Here is a 17,879-nt window from a genome sequence, read left to right on the forward strand (position 1 = left end):
CCAGTTTAAAATTTGTACATCAAACTCATTTTATTTCTCTCTATGAAGACGACATTTTGATATTTATTTCAGATTTCACAAACATTTTTTTCTGACTTTTTTTAGTTTAATTCAAATAATAATGCATGTTCTTTGGATAATCCTGAATTAATTACAACGTTACAGTCCTTACTATAAAGACACTATAGTAATGAGAGCTGATTGAATTATTTATCATTGAAATGTTCCCACAAAGAAATATTCCTTTGCTCCAAAGGTTTATTATTACAGACAAATCTATAATGACTATAGCAGAATAAGTTTTACAGTGATGAAGGCATTCATATCCATTTTGACAATAAATTATGGACTTATACTACAACCATCAATGTTAATACTAATCAAACAATAATGAGGAGTTTTGTTTGAATTTATGAACTCTTCAGTAAAAATAGACCTACATCATATTTTCGTAAAAATTTGTTCTGAATTCATCTCAGACAACTTACAGGATTTTCCATCAGCTTATTTTTCCTCTGGATTTCATAAAGTTACTAATGCTATGAAGAGAAAAACATTCAGCAACTTTGATGACAATAAAGATGAAAACAACTGATTTGATAAACATGTCTTTATTATGTGGAAATAGTGAAATAACATTGAAATATTGCCACAAGCTGGTAAATATGGCTATTGAAAGATGTCAAATCTAAGACAAATCAAACAGATAGTTCCAGATTGCAGACTGAGAGCAGTAGCAGAGTAAAACCAGCAGCAGAGTCCCAGTGAGTCAGGTCAGGACTGGGAACACTGGTCTCTCCTCAGTGTCTTTGAGAGTGGAGTCTGGGAGCCCTGGGTGGCCTCACAGGTCACAGAGCCCACCTTCCTCCACTGGTCCGCAGGGAGCCTCAGGGTGCTGCTCCAGCTGTAGAGGCCGTCCTTCTCCAGCACCCCAGGGCTCCTGCTCTCTTCCCAGTTGATGCTGCTGATGCAGCCATCCACCTTCCAGGCCAGACTCCAGTCTGAGGGGAAGCCCTTGTTGGCCAGACACATGAGCGTGGCCTTCCCCTGCTGCAGCTCCTCACTGGAGGGGGGCAGCACCGTCAGGGTTGGATGGACATAACCTAGGAGACACCAATCAGCTTAGAGGACAGGGACCACACAGCTGTCAATCAACCATCAGACACTTGGACACCTTTACTGTGTGAGAGTTGATTTTCTCCTTTTAGGAGTTTCTGTCAGATGTTTTTTCTGCTCCATCAGTCACTCACTCACACATAGTTTCACTTCCCTTTAAGAAGCCTCTCATGCAAATCAGCACAGAGACAATCATCTTACAGAATGACCTCAAATGTATCAAACTACACTGGACATAAAAGCAGCAGATTCGGAAAAAAAGTAAAAATTTCAAATCAAATACATCAAAAAACCTGATCATACAATACTTAAGGATGTAGAGAAAGCATTAATAAAAATAAAAAATTGAAAAAAAAAATAAAGAAAAGCAATCAGATGTTCTTAATGTGGATTTCAGTCATTCTTTAGTGACTATTGAAAGAAATAAAAATCCAACAATATTTAGTACAATAAAAAAGAAAACAGAATTTGCACCTTTTCAAATACTGATGTGTATCTTCACTCTGTTCAATTTTACTTGAATAAAGTATGTTTGACTTCATCATAACAAAAGTTATCACTGTGGAGGAAAACTAAAAATTAACTTTAGAAAACATTTTACAGTAGAATTGAAGCTTGATCTTCATCATCAAGTCATTTGAATGTCAGTATGACAGGAATGTGTAAAGAAATGCTTGTAAAGCTGCTCTGAGTGTGTCTCCATGATAAAAGAGGAGAAATAATATCAAAAATACTAAGAGCTTTATGAACAAAACAAACTTTTAAAAATGGATTTTGAAACATTATTTTACAGTATGGTATTTAGTATTTCTGTATAAACTTATTATTAAAATTTGACTTACTTCCAACATCCAGTCTGGTTCCTCCACCAAAAGTCCACTACAGTGATACAAACTCATTGAGCCGCCGTACAAAAACCTCTCACTGTAGAGAGACACGGCTCTCTGACTTTGACACACTGAACTAAACCTACAAGCCCTCAAGATGAAACTTAACCATTAAAGTAAGAAATAAAGATTTATCTTCTAGCTTCATGTTTTATTTTCATTACAATGGACTTTTGATTTTCTCATTCAAAAGCTAACTTTGTCTTTCAATGCAAAAATATGTAAACAAAATGAAAAGGGAACTACTATTTCTTGCCTGTTAAATATATAGAAAACATGGCTGCTGAAAAAATAAACATTTTAAACATCTGACTTACTTCCAACATCCAGTCTGGTTCCTCCACCGAATGTGAACCACAGTGATACAAACTCATTGAGCCGCCGTACAAAAACCTCTCACTGTAGAGAGACACGGCTCTCTGACTTTGACACAAACAAACTCACCAAAAATATTCCCAGTTTACCCAGATTGTGTAATAACTGGTTTAACCGTTTAGAAACGAACTCACAAACTATGAATATATACACAACATTTTCTATGTGAAACTTCAAACATCTACAAGCAGTACTAATTTCTCCTCCAGTAAAACAAAAACTGTCCTATAAATCCTGCCATTAATAATCCTGATATATATAATTATCATGAACCTATGTTTATTGTTGATTATGATAAATGAAAATACATTTTGTCTGAATACATCCCACAGTGATGGTGATTTGTGTGGCTGTGAATAAGTGGGAATTCACAATAATATTCTGCAAGTAAATCAACTCATCCAACTCAAACCAAAGCTTTTTATAAAAAGGAAGTAACACATTCCTAATCAATACTCTGGTGAAGTGATTGATCCATTAATAGTCAGCATCATCAGAGTAATCCAAGTCCCTGTTGGAGTCAGTCAGAGCATTTCCATAGAGAGCCACTTTGCATCAGCAGCACCATGCTCCAGTGCTCTGGGAGAGTTTATAGTCCTGAGAGTTGAACACTGGATGACTGACAGCTGTCCTTCATGACAACAGAAGCCACAGAAATCCTCCTCATCAAAAACATGACTTTGATCTCCGTCCTCATCTGGACTCTCCTCTGCTGCTGCTTCACAGGTAAAGTCCAGAGAATCAAACTCCTCTCCTCTATCAACATCTGTCCCTCTGAAATGAAGCTGACAAAACCATGATGCTGCTTTATGTTTGTGTCTCTGTATCCTCAGAGTCCAGAGGTCAGGTCACAGTGACTCAGCCTGGAGCAGTGAGCTCTGCTGTGGGGCGCTCAGTCACCATCACATGTAGGACCAGTCAGGATGTTTATTATTCTCGCTTAGCCTGGTACCAACAGAGAGATGGAGAAACTCCTAAACTGCTCATTTACCTCACCAGCACTCGAGCATCAGGGATTCCAGATCGTTTTACAGGCAGTGGATCAAAGTCTGACTTCACTCTGACCATCAGTGGAGTCCAGACTGAAGATGCAGCAGTTTACTACTGTCAGAGTGAACACTACATCAACAGTCAGTGGCTGTTCACACAGTGAAAAAGCGTCGTACAAAAACCTCCCTCAGTCAGACTGAACAGAAACTGAACTGACTGCTGCAGCTGGAAGCTACTGCAGAGACTGATACACTTCACTGAGGACACACACACACACACACACACACACACACACACACAGTGCACACACCGTTCTCATTATTATCCATTTTTCTTATTTGAATTCATTTGATTGATTTGTCAGTTAATAAAGAGGAGACAAGCTCAGACAGTAAATTAGAAAAGATTTGGTCACGACCTTTGACCTCAGCTTCATACTGGATCACAGCCATCTCAACTCTGTCCAGTTACAAGAAAACATCGGCACACAGAGCAGCATCAGAAATATTCATCATAAAATGTAGTCCAAACAGAACTTTTGACTGAATGAATGAACTTTCTTTAATCTCTGCTTCACATAAGACTTTTCTTCTTTTTGCAAATAAAACCTATAGAGCACTTACCTGGCTATACTTTGCAACAAAAGTCATCTTCATCTCAGCTTAAGACACACTAGCAGAACATTGTACAATGTGTCTTGACTGGAAAATACAGAGATGGATCAGACACTTCAAATGCTGCTCAAGAGTCAGTGTCTGTTCAAAAGTGACACCTACATTTCTGAGGGCAGATTGAGGAGATGATAAAATTGAAATATCTGAACACTCTAACATTGAAACTTTCATAATGTGTAAGAAAGAAATCAGCATATAACGCATCCTCTTAAAGTAACACCATAGTAAAATAATCTTTTAGACCGATGATGTTCAATTATATATGAAGAGCAGCTCTTCTGTTCACTTACTGTAGACTTTGGAATTTACACTTTCTCAGTAGTGTTTAAATTAATGTCAATTTCATTGCTAAAAGAATTAATAGGACATCTGGCAAAACTAAATGGGATTCCTGGTATGAAACATATATCAGACTCATGAGTGCATTGATGGGGGGGGGGGGGGATTTTTTTTTTCTCCTTCACACCTAAAGAACAAAAAAACAAAAAAAAACACTCTAGATGTTAAAATATACTCACAAACAGAATCAACTTTATTATGTGGAGGAAGCAAAATAAAATTCTCTGGGACAAAATTTTTCGATCCTTTCATACCTTATTATGTAGTGAACCATTGAAATAATCAATGCGGTCACCACTGAGAGATGAACACCATGATATGTTGAGGACAGCTACAGCTGACTGACTCTGTGTGTTTGCATATGTGTCCTGCCTCTCTGCTCCCTGCTGTTAAGAGACCAGTGTTGATCAGTGGCTGTCCAGGCCTTTCAGAGCCACTGACACGCTGACAGCACAATGATGATGTCACTGATTCTACTGCTGGCCACCCTGGGGCTCCATGTTCAGGGTGAGACTCTCTTCTGAAAACTTTGCTTCAGGATGCAACCAGGTTCACCTCAATGATGTTCTGCTATGATGGAGAAACACTGAAACAAGCAGCATTTACCTTCTTCCATCTGTTCTCCATGTTAAAGAAATGATACTCTTCTGTCTGGATGTTGATCATCTCTCTCCAAACTGGATTTGTCTCAATAACCCTTCTGCTCTTTTTCATGTTTTCCTGCTTCATCAGGAGAAATCATCCTGACTCAGTCTCGTGGATCTCAGTCTGTTGTTCCAGGACAGACTGTCTCTATCAGATGTAAAGCCAGTTCAGATATGAGCCACTACCTTCACTGGTACCTTCAGAAACCTGGAGAGTCTCCGAAACTTCTAATTTATTATGCTACAACTCGTCAGTCTGGTGTTTCAGATTGTTTTAGTGGAAGTGGATCTGGGACTGACTTCACTCTGACCATCAGTGGAGTTCAGACTGAAGATGCAGGAGTTTATTACTGTCAGCAGGGAGGTTACAGCTGGCCGTTCACACAGTGATACAACGTTGTACAAAAACCTCTTCACTTGGAGAGGAACTGATCTGACTCAACATCTGCACAGACACTGAAACACCAGTTATATATTAATAGTTCTAATGACTGTTGTTGTGTAAATGAGATACATACTCAAAAAAGTAAGATGGAGAAATATAGATAGTGTAATATTAACACAAATAATTAATACATTTCTGAAAATTAATGATATTTCTCTCTAAGTTGTAAGTTAAATAAAAACATGTCAATACCAATTTTAATTCAACTTTTTAGGTTCAAAGTTTTAAAGTTACATTTCAGTGAAACACACTGAGAGGTTTCCAACAAACTAAGACTTGTTCCAATGACACATGAAAACAGAATGTAGTACAATAAGACATTAGCAGTTCCATCAGTTTCATTTTATTTAAGATTGAGGGCCCTATTTAGATGGTCTGAAGCAGACGGCGGAGGGCGCATAATACATGTCGCAAGTGTCATTGCTATTTAGATGCAGGCGCAGTTGTCATTTTCACGCCCTGCGCCCTTATCGTCTAACTAGCAAATCAACTTGCGCTTCTGTGGGTGTGTTGGTCTAAAAATGAGGAGTGGTCAGGCGGAGTCATGGCGCGTTGCTAGTTAGATGACGTAAAAAGCAAATGTGCCAGTGACCAACAAAAACCTGATCTAAAGTCAACGGTGCAGTATTTCACTGTTAAACAAGTTAGTAATATGCGTCTCTAGGCGGGTGCACAACGCGCGTGCACTCTGCTCAGACACACACGGAGCAGCCACACATATGCAAAAGATAACAAATAAAAATATGATTACAGTGTGAAAGGTTATTATTGTGCACATTAAAATATTTATCAGAAACACGTCTTAATGGTCAGTCATTAATCAGAATGATCTAATTGCAGTAATAATGGTCATCATAATTTGTAATAATGACAAATGAAATTGTGAAATTATCTGACCAATCAATCATTTTTTTGATTGAAAACCAAAGCTCACACATTGCATTTATTAGGGACCGAGCCCTAAGGCAGAGGACTGCTCACAGAGCAGTCCTCGCCAAAGGCGAGGACCCTATTGTTTTTGCTGTGTTTATTATTATTCTTTATTCTTTATTCTTTATTCTTTCTTCCGCCGCCTCTTTGAACTGGAATTTGACCCCCTAAACATGCTCAAAAACTCACCAAAATTGGCACGCACATCAGAACCGGTGAAAAATTTTATAAAATGGTGACATTACCCTAAAGTGCCAAAATGGGCTCTCTAGCGCCACCTAGGCACACAAAAATGGCCGCCACGGCCTGTAGGAACGTCGTAGAAACATGAAACCAAAAGTGGCGTGTTCGTTTCATCAAGACCTAAAAATCACGCGCTGACACCCCTGACCTAAATCCAACAGGAAGTGACATATTTGCCCTTTCAAAGTAAGATTTTGCCTTAAAACTGCCTTTCCTAAAAAAATCATCTTCTCATACAGCGTTTATCCTCTCGACTTCAAACTTGCACAGATTACAGATCAACTCCTTCTAATCAAAAGTTGTGCGTAACATTTTCATTACTCGCTGCGTTTGGATTTTGTGGCCTCCATAAGGTGAGATGTCAGAAAAACGTCCTGACGATCTTCGAAAGCTGTCCCATAGGAAATGAATGGCAGCGGGGGGGAGAAAGAGACCAATCTTCGGGCTTTTTCTAGCATTTACAGCGTCTCCATACTTTGTGCTACAGACTCCATTCCAACTCTCAAATGTTGCCACAGGTCTCATCTATTCACTCATGTTTTCATCTTTTCATATCTTTTACCGTTTTTGATCTGTGCCTCTCAAAGTACCATGAGCAAAAGTGGAGAAATTCTCACTTTACAATGGGTGTGTATTGCATGGAATGCTGTGAGCTAGAGTGGAGAGGGCTCTAAAAATCGTCTAAAACTTTTGTCTTTAACTCGCTGCCATGGCCACAATTTTCACTGTACAGACACAATTTATACCACAAAACGTAGGAAAATTTGTCCTGCTCGCAGATATGTTGACATGGAATCTCTCACACGTACAAATTTTTGCTGAGTGGCTCCAAAGCGAAGGGAGCGCCGATTTTTTTCTCATTCACTCCCATGTAAACTCAGAGGAGAAATTTCTGGAAACAGCTTAGGTGCAACACATTTTAAACTCGCTCCCCTGACCACATTTTTGACTCGAGAAATATAAAACGCAGCACGTGCGTTCACGAGAAGTGGCTGTCTCTCAAAATCACTTTATTTTCTTGCTTGGACCAACGGTTTGGGCATGCGAAGCATTTGTTCGAGGAGTTAAAACCCATTATAAACAGCCTTTGGTGAGCTGCTCTCCTTAGCTGTCTGTGTGTGCCACAGGTGCTGACAAGTCATTAATCGCCATGACAACGGCTGCACACACACACACACACACATAACCACACGGCTCTCTCTGTCTGTGTGTCTCACAATCTATAAAGGACAGATTACAGCAGCAGAAACTTCATTTGAAACAGCAAATACACATTATTAACCCCTACAGTGCCAAAATGGGCTCTCTAGCGCCACCTAGACACACTAAAATGGCCACTACAGCCCGTAGGGATGTCGGTATCAAGATCAAACCAAAACTGGTGTGTTTGACTTACAAATCACGCATTGACACCCAGGACCTGATTCCAACAGGAAGTGAGCTGTTTGACCTTTCAAAGTAAGATTTCGCCTCAAACGTGGTCTCAAGAAAACACATCTCCTCCTACACTGTTTATTTTATCAGTTTTAAAGATGCACACATGCCACCTCAACTGCTACTAAACAGATCTTCTGTATAACTTTATCTCTCTCATCATCACATTATTTTCATGATTGGACCAACAGTTTGGACCAACATTTACACAGTAGATTTATTTTGTTTTGTGTTGTTTTTGTCGTCTCTTCCTCAAAATAAAGGAAGAGGAATCTGATGGGAAGAAATTCGCTCATCTAATTTGCATAATGTGACATCACTTGTACATACCTACAGCTACAGAAAGCATTCAAACATCAAAACGTTCAGCTCTGTAAGGATTTTCTGATGTTTGTGGCAATATGTTTGATATTTCTAAATAATTCACAGTGACGAAATGGGCTGGGGGCGGAAATGGGCACGAGTGCGAGGTCCCGCCAAATGCTGCTTGCAGCTTTAATTTAACATGTTATACTAGGCTACATTATATACTAGGCTACATTATATTATTATATCGTTATCTGAGTGTACAGAGGACACACATGCAAATAAGAGGCAGAACACAGCTCTAGGAAACGTGAAAACAATTAACAAACGTGGGTGGGGGAGAAAACACTGAACAGGTCCTAGCTGCAGGATCAGCACCTTGGGGAGCTCTGCGGCAGTCCTGACCGCTGTGCTCTGTTATATGATGAAAACAGGTTTGAATAACATTCCACAGATATTTAGTAAGATCTTTCTTGTATTAGTGATCCCACGCCTGCTTTAGCTCGGGGAGCTTGGGTGCCTGTCTGCTGTCCCCGTAGATCTGGTTCTGACGGGCCTTCACCTCCCGCACGAGGAGATCCGTCTCCTCTGTTGTAAAACACTCACTCTTTCCAGTTGGTACGTCCACCATCTAACTAGCTCTCCGCCATGCGCTCCAATCGCACCTCTTTTAAAGGGAATGAGAGGTGACACTCTGATTGGCTTATTGAATGATCCGCCCAAAACACACCCATGACTAATTCACAGAGTAAGTCCAACCCTTTTAGACTCTCCGCCGTGGCGCACAGTCTAAAAATGCGCTGTCTAACTAGCAAGTGACTGGGACACGCCGCACGCCTGGCGCTTCGCGTTTAAGACAACCTAAATAGGGCCCTGAGTGTTTTATGTAGATTCAATGCACCCACATGTTGACTTTGAAAAATGTGACAAATGTTATTTTTATATACTTTTTATTTTTCTCATTGATGGGGTTTTTATTTCAGACCTCAACATTTTTTTAGTTAAAATCTTTGGAGATGTATTTAAAGGACTGACTATATTGTCTTGATGCAAATGAATGTTCATGAAACAGGAATCCTCATTCACCTCAGGGTGAAGATATACCTGGGTGACTTTACATGGAATAGTTAATGTTCTAAAAAAAATCAGCAACACCAGCATTAAATATTTGACATAAGAACATCATTAAAGAACCATGGTATATCATCTTATGCTGATGATAATCTGCAATTTGCTTCTAATATTTAAAACTCAATTAAGTCATTTAGATTTGACACATTTTAAAATAATTTCATCAAAATTACCCTGGTCCATAATAATACTGCTAGAGACACTGTCAGATGAACCTCAATGACTTAGTGGGTAAGTGCCATTACATGATTCAAGAAGTCATTAATGAAACCATCACCAGCAGTGAGACAATCTAACTGTGACATGGGTTATAATCTTGTATCTCTTAACATGTGGGAGAAGGGAACTGTTGCAATAAAAGTATTCATACAATGTTTTTTATTTGCTTATGTTTTATTATACAGCATTAACAGCATAAGCATCATGACAAGAATAAAAACATTGCTGTTTCAAGGTGAGAGCTGTTAAACTGGTCACATGATAGAAAGACAGAGAGCAGACTGAGAGCAGTAGCAGAGTAAAACCAGCAGCAGAGTCCCAGTGAGTCAGGTCAGGACTGGGAACACTGGTCTCTCCTCAGTGTCTCTGAGAGTGGAGTCTGGGAGCCCTGGGTGGCCTCACAGGTCACAGATCCCAACCTCCTCCACTGGTCAGCAGGGAGCCTCAGGGTGCTGCTCCAGCTGTAGAGGCCGTCCTTCTCCAGCACCCCAGGGCTCCTGCTCTCCTCCCAGCTGCTGCTGCTGCTGCTGCCGTCCACCTTCCAGGCCAGACTCCAGTCTGAGGGGAAGCCCTTGTTGGCCAGACACATGAGCGTGGCCTTCCCCTGCTGCAGCTCCTCACTGGAGGGGGGCAGCACCATCAGGGTGGGACGGACATCACCTAGGAGACACCAATCAGCTTAGAGGACAGGGACCACACAGCTGTCAATCAACCATCAGACACTTGAACACCTTTACTGTGTGAGAGTTGATTTTCTCCTTTGAGGAGTTTCTGTCAGATGGTTTTTCTGCTCCATCAGTCACTCACTCACACATTGTTTCACTTCCCTTTAAGAAGCCTCTCATGCAAATCAGCACAGAGACAATCATCATACAGAATGACCTCAAATATATCAAACTACACTGGACATAAAAGCAGCAGATTTGAAAAAACTGTAAAAATTTAACATCAAACACATCAAAAAACCTGATCATACAATACTTTAAAGGATTTAGAGAAAACATTAATAAAGACAGAAAATGAAAGAAAAACAATCAGATGTTCTTTATGTGGATATCAGTCATTCTTTGGCGATTATTAAAACAAACAAAAATCCAACATTATTTAGTACAATAAAAAAGACAACAGAAATTGCACCTTTTCAAATACTGATGTGTATCTTCACTCTGTTCAATTTTACTTGAATAAAGTATGTTTGACTTCATCATAACAAAAGTTATCATTGTGGAGGAAAACTAAAAATTAACTTTAGAAAACATTTTTACAGTAGACTTGCAGTTTTATCTTCATCATCAAGTCATTTGAATGTCAGTATGACAGGAATGTGTAAAGAAATGCTTGTAAAGCTGCTCTGAGTGTGTCTCCATGATAAAAGAGGAGAAATAATATCAAAAATACTAAGAGCTTTATGAACAAAACAAACTTTTAAAAATGAAATTTGAAACATTATTTTACAGTATGGTATTTGATATTTTACAGTATGGTATTTGATATTTCTGTATAAACTTCTTATTAAAATCTGACTTACTTCCAACATCCAGTCTGGTTCCTCCACCAAAAGTCAACCACAGTGATACAAACTCATTGAGCCGCTGTACAAAAACCTCTCACTGTAGAGAGACACGGCTCTCTGACTTTGACACACTGAACTAAACCTACAAGCCCTCAAGATGAAACTTAACCATTAAAGTAAGAAATAAAGATTTATCTTCTAGCTTCATGTTTTATTTTCATTACAGTGGACTTTTGATTTTCTCATTCAAAAGCTAACTTTGTCTTTTAATGCAAAATATGTGTAAAAACAAAATGGAAAGGCAACTACTGTTTCTTGCCTGTTAAATACATAATATAAAGAAAACATGGCTGCTGAAAAAATAAACATTTGACTTACTTCCAACATCCAGTCTGGTTCCTCCACCAAAAGTCACCCACAGTGATACAAACTCATTGAGCCGCTGTACAAAAACCTCTCACTGTAGAGAGACACGGCTCTCTGACTTTGACACAAACAAACTCACCAAAAATGTTCCCAGTTTACCCAGATTGTGTAATAACTGGTTTAACCATTTAGAGACAGAAACTTCAAACATCCACAAGCAGTATTAATTTCTCCTCCAGTAAAACAAATTCAAATGTAAATGTAAAAATTCCAAAGGAAAACTGTCCTATAAATCCTATATATATATATATATATATATATATATATATATATATAATCTTACCATGAACCTATGTTTATCGTAAATTATGATAAATGAAAATACATGAATAAATATAATTATATAAAATACATATAATTTGTTTGAATACATCCCACAGTGATGTTGATTTGTGTGGCTGTGAATAAGTGGGAATTCATATTCTGCAAGTAAATCAACTCATCAAACTCGAACCAAAGCTTTTCATAAAAAAGGAAGTAACACATTCCAAATCAATACTCTGGTAAAGTGATTGATCCATTGATAATCAGCATCATCAGAGTAATCCAAGTCCCTGTTGGAGTCAGTCAGAGCATTTCCATAGAGAGCCACTTTGCATCAGCAGCACCATGCTCCAGTGCTCTGGGAGAGTTTATAGTCCTGAGAGTTGAACACTGGATGACTGACAGCTGTCCTTCATGACAACAGAAGCCACAGAAATCCTCCTCATCAAAAACATGACTTTGATCTCCGTCCTCATCTGGACTCTCCTCTGCTGCTGCTTCACAGGTAAAGTCCAGAGAATCAAACTCCTCTCCTCTATCAACATCTGTCCCTCTGAAATGAAGCTGACAAAACCATGATGCTGCTTTATGTTTGTGTCTCTGTATCCTCAGAGTCCAGAGGTCAGGTCACAGTGACTCAGCCTGGAGCAGTGAGCTCTGCTGTGGGAGGCTCCGTCACCATCACATGTAGGACCAGTAGGGATGTTTATAACTCTAACTACTTAGCCTGGTACCAACAGAGAGATGGAGAAACTCCTAAACTGCTCATATACTATGCCAGCACTCGAGCATCAGGGATTCCAGGTCGTTTTACAGGCAGTGGATCAAAATCTGACTTCACTCTGACCATCAGTGGAGTCCAGACTGAAGATGCAGCAGTTTACTACTGTCAGAGTGAACACTACATCAACAGTCAGTGGTTGTTCACACAGTGAAAAAGCGTCGTACAAAAACCTCCCTCAGTCAGACTGAACAGAAACTGAACTGACTGCTGCAGCTGGAAGCTACTGCAGAGACTGATACACTTCACTGATGACACACACACACACACACACACACACACACACACAAAGCAGTGGCAGCTGCTGGTCTTTCAAACAGAGAAAGCTCACTTTAAGTTTACATCATAAAAGTTGTCATATTGTGGCGAGGCAGTAACTTTTAAAAGGAACATTTAATTGAAGCAGTTTTTCAACCACACACCGCCATAGAACCACAGCAAAACACACCTCAAAGATTTTCAGATGGGTTTAAACACCGGAACTGTGTACAAATTGTGAAAATGAGCTATATCGCTCATGGAAATAAGGAACTCCAGATGGCACTCTGTCAGAAGACTCCACTCGCAAATATCTGCATGGGACTGAGCTCGAAATGTGAAGCGCTGTCAGTCACAAAGGGGTTCAGCCTTGTAGACAATTCCTCCAATCATCATGCATACACCGAGCATCCTCTCCTGCATACCGCTCCATTAGGTCCCAGGGAAGCTGAGCCTCCCTGACAGTGACAGTTTTGTCGCATTTATCCAATGACCGTCTCGCTTTGCTGCATGAAAAAAACCTGCTCAACGCTGTGTCATAGAAATGCATGAAGCATCCGCGTCCACCGTGCTGACACGAGAATGTATAACAGGGAGGTCGCGTTTGAAAACTGGTGATAAACAGCTGATGTTTGAACATCATAGTCATGATGTTCAATGCATCCTAGAGCACATTTAATGCAATGTAAATTCTTATTTTAATGTAAATTCAATAGTGCATATTTGACCATTTCTTCTATGAAATTTTAGGGGAAGTTCAGCCTCCCTTGTTGTCTCAGAGCAATCGCCCCTGACAGAAACTGTGCACACGCAATTCTAATTATAATCTCTTTTTCGTATTTGATTGATTTGATTGATTTAATTAATTTGTCAGTTAATAAAGAGGAGACAAGCTCAGACAGTAAATTAGAAAAGACTTGGTCATGACCTTTGACCTCATACTGGATTGCAGCCATCTCAACTCTGTCCAGTTACAAGAAAACATCGACACACAGAGCAGCATCAGAAATATTCATGATAAAATGTAGTCCAAACAGAACTTGTGATTGAATGAATGAACTTTCTTTCATCTCTGCTTAACATAGTACGGAGCAACAAACCAGTGCTGCAGGGATGCAGACACTCAGCAATCTCATTCGAAGTCACTTCTTGTGAGCTGTTTGGTATATGCATTTATTTTTCTATTTTCATTCAATAATATGTAATGCAGAAATACACCTTGGTTAAACATAATGCTGTAGATTAGAATACGAGTGCTAGTGTGACCCAATAAACTGCAGAGCATTGCAAAGTTAAGCAAATCAACATTCACTGAAAAAAAGATGATTGAAATCACTTTCTAGATTCCAAACATTATTATCAAACAAAATAGTCAGTCTCATTAACATCTAATTATGTTAAGCCACGCAACATCATATTAAAGACACATTGTTTCAGTCACAAAATATATTAGGCTATAGCTCTAATATTTATCGAGGCAAAAAAACAAAAATAAACAGTTCTTTATTGTATAGCCTGTTTTACACAAAATGAATATTCATAGCCGATATAAGAAAACTTAAACGTGACAGTTGAGTGTATTATTTGTGTTTCCTTTTACGCAGGTGGAACTTTCCCGCCGTGCGCACCTCTCCTCCCTCTCCGGTCCCTGGCTGTTGGTCACAGATTTCTTCCCATATAGTGTTTCTTTGTGAGACAGTCAGGTTTCTTTGCTGTAGCTCATTTAAGTGTTTCTTGGCCTCATCTACCAACACCTCTAATTCCATAGGGTCGAATTTTACTTTGCGCTTTCTCTCCAAACTCGCCATGCTGCAAACCATAAAACACGCAAAACCCTCATTTAAAAAGGGTGTCTCCAACACGTTTGCACCTCTTGTCATTTACGCAATCACTCTTAGTAAATCGCCCGCAAACCGCAGTTCAGCCCCACACGCAAAATTCTAGATTGCGCAGGCAAATTAGTACACGCAAATTGGGATCTTAGTAGATCCGACCCTAAGTTGTTAGATATGATAGAAAACATTGTTTGTGCATTTTCCCAAGAAATCCACCAAACTGTTGTATTACGATACGTTGAAAACCAACAAGCCCTGATCATAAGATGTTTCTGACCTCCTTGTGTCACAGGCCTGCATGACATCATTAATATAGGAGGTTGCCTGACTGTGTAGACCTCTAAAAGTGATCACAAGTTTTTTAAACTAGATTTTTTATTGAATGGGAATTGGGCAACAAAAATGAAGACAAGTGTGTTGTGAGATCTTTTTAAGGACCTGGTCAAAGGCCATATGATAGCCCACTGGGCCACTGGTTAGTGATGCATGGATGTGAAAGACATGGCAAAACAGAGTTACAACATAATAATTGGATAAAATATATCAGTGTATTAGAATCTTGATTTTACCTCCAGACACACCAGCACAACATTGTATGACGTATCTTGACTGGACACAAATGATGCTCAAGAGTCAATGCCTGGTCAAAAGTGACACCTACATTTCTGAGGGCAGATTGAACTTGTGATAAAATGAAAACATCTGAACACTTTAACAATTAAACTTTTGTAAGATGTTCGAAACATATCAGCATATAAAACATCTTCTTAAAGTAACACCACAGTCACATCATCTTCTACACTGATGATATTACATAGAACATGAAAAAACCTGCGTCTTGTCTCTTTAAGTAAATAATGTGAATATTTATTGAAGCAGTTTTTTGTTTATTCTGTTCTGCTTTTAAATTTACAAAAAAAGATCAATTACAGACTGTGGAGTTTACATTTTCTCTAAGGTGTTTAAATTAACGTAGATCCCTTTGCCAAAAGAATTAACAGGACATCTAGCAAAATAAAATGGGTGTCATGGTATGAAACCTTTTCTGTCACGCTCTCTTAAGAGTGTGGTGAATATTTTTTTGGTCATTATTTTCTCTTTCACACCTGTAAAACAAAGACCCCACTATAAATATTATAACATTGTTATGAACAGAATCAACTGTATTAACGTGGAGGAAGCCAAATGAAAACTTTACCATCCTTTCATACCCTATTATATTAAGAAACATTGATATTACCAATGCTGTCACCACTGTGCAGGGCAGGAATTTCACGAGGGCCACGAGGGCCACGAGGGCCATGGCTCTTGTGCCCTCCTCATTTGGCCCTGTGCCCTTGAAAAAAATCTCTGCCCTAAGGCTACAGTGGCCTTGATGCCCTGCCCACACTGCCCCAGGTGATTTTACGGTTTTCTCCTGTGCCTCTTTCCTGTCAACACGGCTTTGACACCTGCTCTGTTGAGAAAAAAAATGCGATGACATTCTGGAGTCTTATTGAGCAACATCAAATGAGACGATGCGTACATCACCAGTGGTGAGTTTGATTCGAGCCTGGCATGAACGGGCTGTAAAGACAGTTTGACACCAGTCTATCACCAGCCAACCAGGAGACTTCATCAAACGCCCGAGCAGGGATTGGTACCGAGACCCGGTATTAAACAACCCAAGGCAAGTTTAATCAACACCGTAATAACAGTAAGCTCCGCCATTATCTGCGTCACTTTTTAAAGTTTCGGTTTCATGTATCATCATTCTGCAGCGGTGGGGCCGCGGTGCAGATGAAGGGAATATAACTTCAAGATGACTCTAGTTAACGACAGCTACACTTGTTACTGTGAGTAAGTGCAATAAAACCTCTGCCAGCCAAGCCAATACTTTATCAATACATGTGATCAGCATGTAGAAAGCCACATTTCAGTCTGCTCTGTCCACAGTCTCTCATTCACCGCTATTATGATTTACGATCGCGGTTGACACAAGCACATCGCACTCGCGGTGCTTACAGCAAACGGTTACAGACAAACTAAAATGAAAGCTATCTGTATGTAGGCTAACACTTTATCTTAAAATGTACCTGAGGCAACCAACCTGCAGACAGTGAGTGTCCTCAGTAGAGGAGGGACAGAGACCAGGATGAATGACTGATACTGATGTTTGTCTTCATGCTGAGATAACGTGACTTTCTTCACTCAGTATTGTGATGTCAGGAGGAATATTTATATTCCAGTCAGATATTAGTGGGTTTTAAATAGTGACTTTGTTGTTGTAAACATTACTGTTGCTGCCATGGACTGTATAAAAATATATCCTGTGTAAGTGACCTATAAGGAAAGCATCAGGAGGTGAGGTGTGTGCATGTGTGTGTGTGTGTGTGGAGGAGAGGGGAGAGGGAGATGCTGGTAGAGATAGTGTATGTTATTAGATACTGTTAATGTTACTTATTATGCTTCTGTGCATTGATAGCTCTTTTTAGTCTGTTTCTGCATCATGTTGAGGAGGGCCATGCCTGTAATTGTATGCAAAAAAAATAAATAAAAAGAGGATCGGTTGCTGGCTACTAAAAATGTGGCCTGTTGACATTATCTGGTTTTGAAATGCGGCCCAGTTGAAATAGTAGCCTAATTGAATAGCCCTGCTGTAGTTTGTTTGTTTGTTAGCTATCTAACAACACATCAAAAATAATTGTAAGCCAGTCTTGTTCAGTGAATCAGTTTATCATGTACATTCAAAAAATATTTAGACCTAATATTTAAGATTTTTTGCTTATAAATACATGAACCTGGTTGTTCTATATTTAAAACACATTGGGTTTATTAGTGCTATTAAATAAATCACATTATTACTTATCATACTCATTATTATTAATAGCATTAGCAGTTGAGGCTTTGGTGCCTTGCTCAATGACAGCTCTTCAGCTCCCAGTCCCCACTCCTTGTTCAGTTGGTACAGGCACTTGAACTGGGGACCCTCTGGTTCCCAAGCCAAGTCCCAACAAACTGAGCTCCTGCCACTCATGTACAAAACAAACATCGATTCACTCCCCCATTTCAAATCAAACCTCAAAACAC

At 39.4% G+C, this 17,879-nt stretch overlaps 3 gene segments (V, D, J or C); 1 reads left to right on the forward strand and 2 right to left on the reverse strand.

The window, feature by feature from the left end:
• Window positions 1–574: 574 nt before the first annotated feature.
• Window positions 575–11,296, reverse strand: LOC125905375 (Ig kappa-b4 chain C region-like). The segment is given in 2 exon segments: window positions 575–1,103; window positions 11,262–11,296. A coding segment is annotated over 1 exon segment (258 nt).
• LOC125905366 (Ig kappa-b4 chain C region-like) lies at window positions 9,887–11,765 on the reverse strand. The segment is given in 2 exon segments: window positions 9,887–10,393; window positions 11,625–11,765. A coding segment is annotated over 1 exon segment (309 nt).
• A 196-nt stretch (window positions 11,766–11,961) lies between these two features.
• LOC125905352 (Ig kappa chain V region 3381-like) lies at window positions 11,962–13,959 on the forward strand. The segment is given in 2 exon segments: window positions 11,962–12,441; window positions 12,549–13,959. Coding segments are annotated over 2 exon segments (414 nt in total).
• Window positions 13,960–17,879: the final 3,920 nt, after the last annotated feature.

The sequence above is a fragment of the Epinephelus fuscoguttatus genome, linkage group LG17 (assembly GCF_011397635.1).
Source record: "Epinephelus fuscoguttatus linkage group LG17, E.fuscoguttatus.final_Chr_v1".
NCBI lineage: Eukaryota > Metazoa > Chordata > Actinopteri > Perciformes > Serranidae > Epinephelus > Epinephelus fuscoguttatus.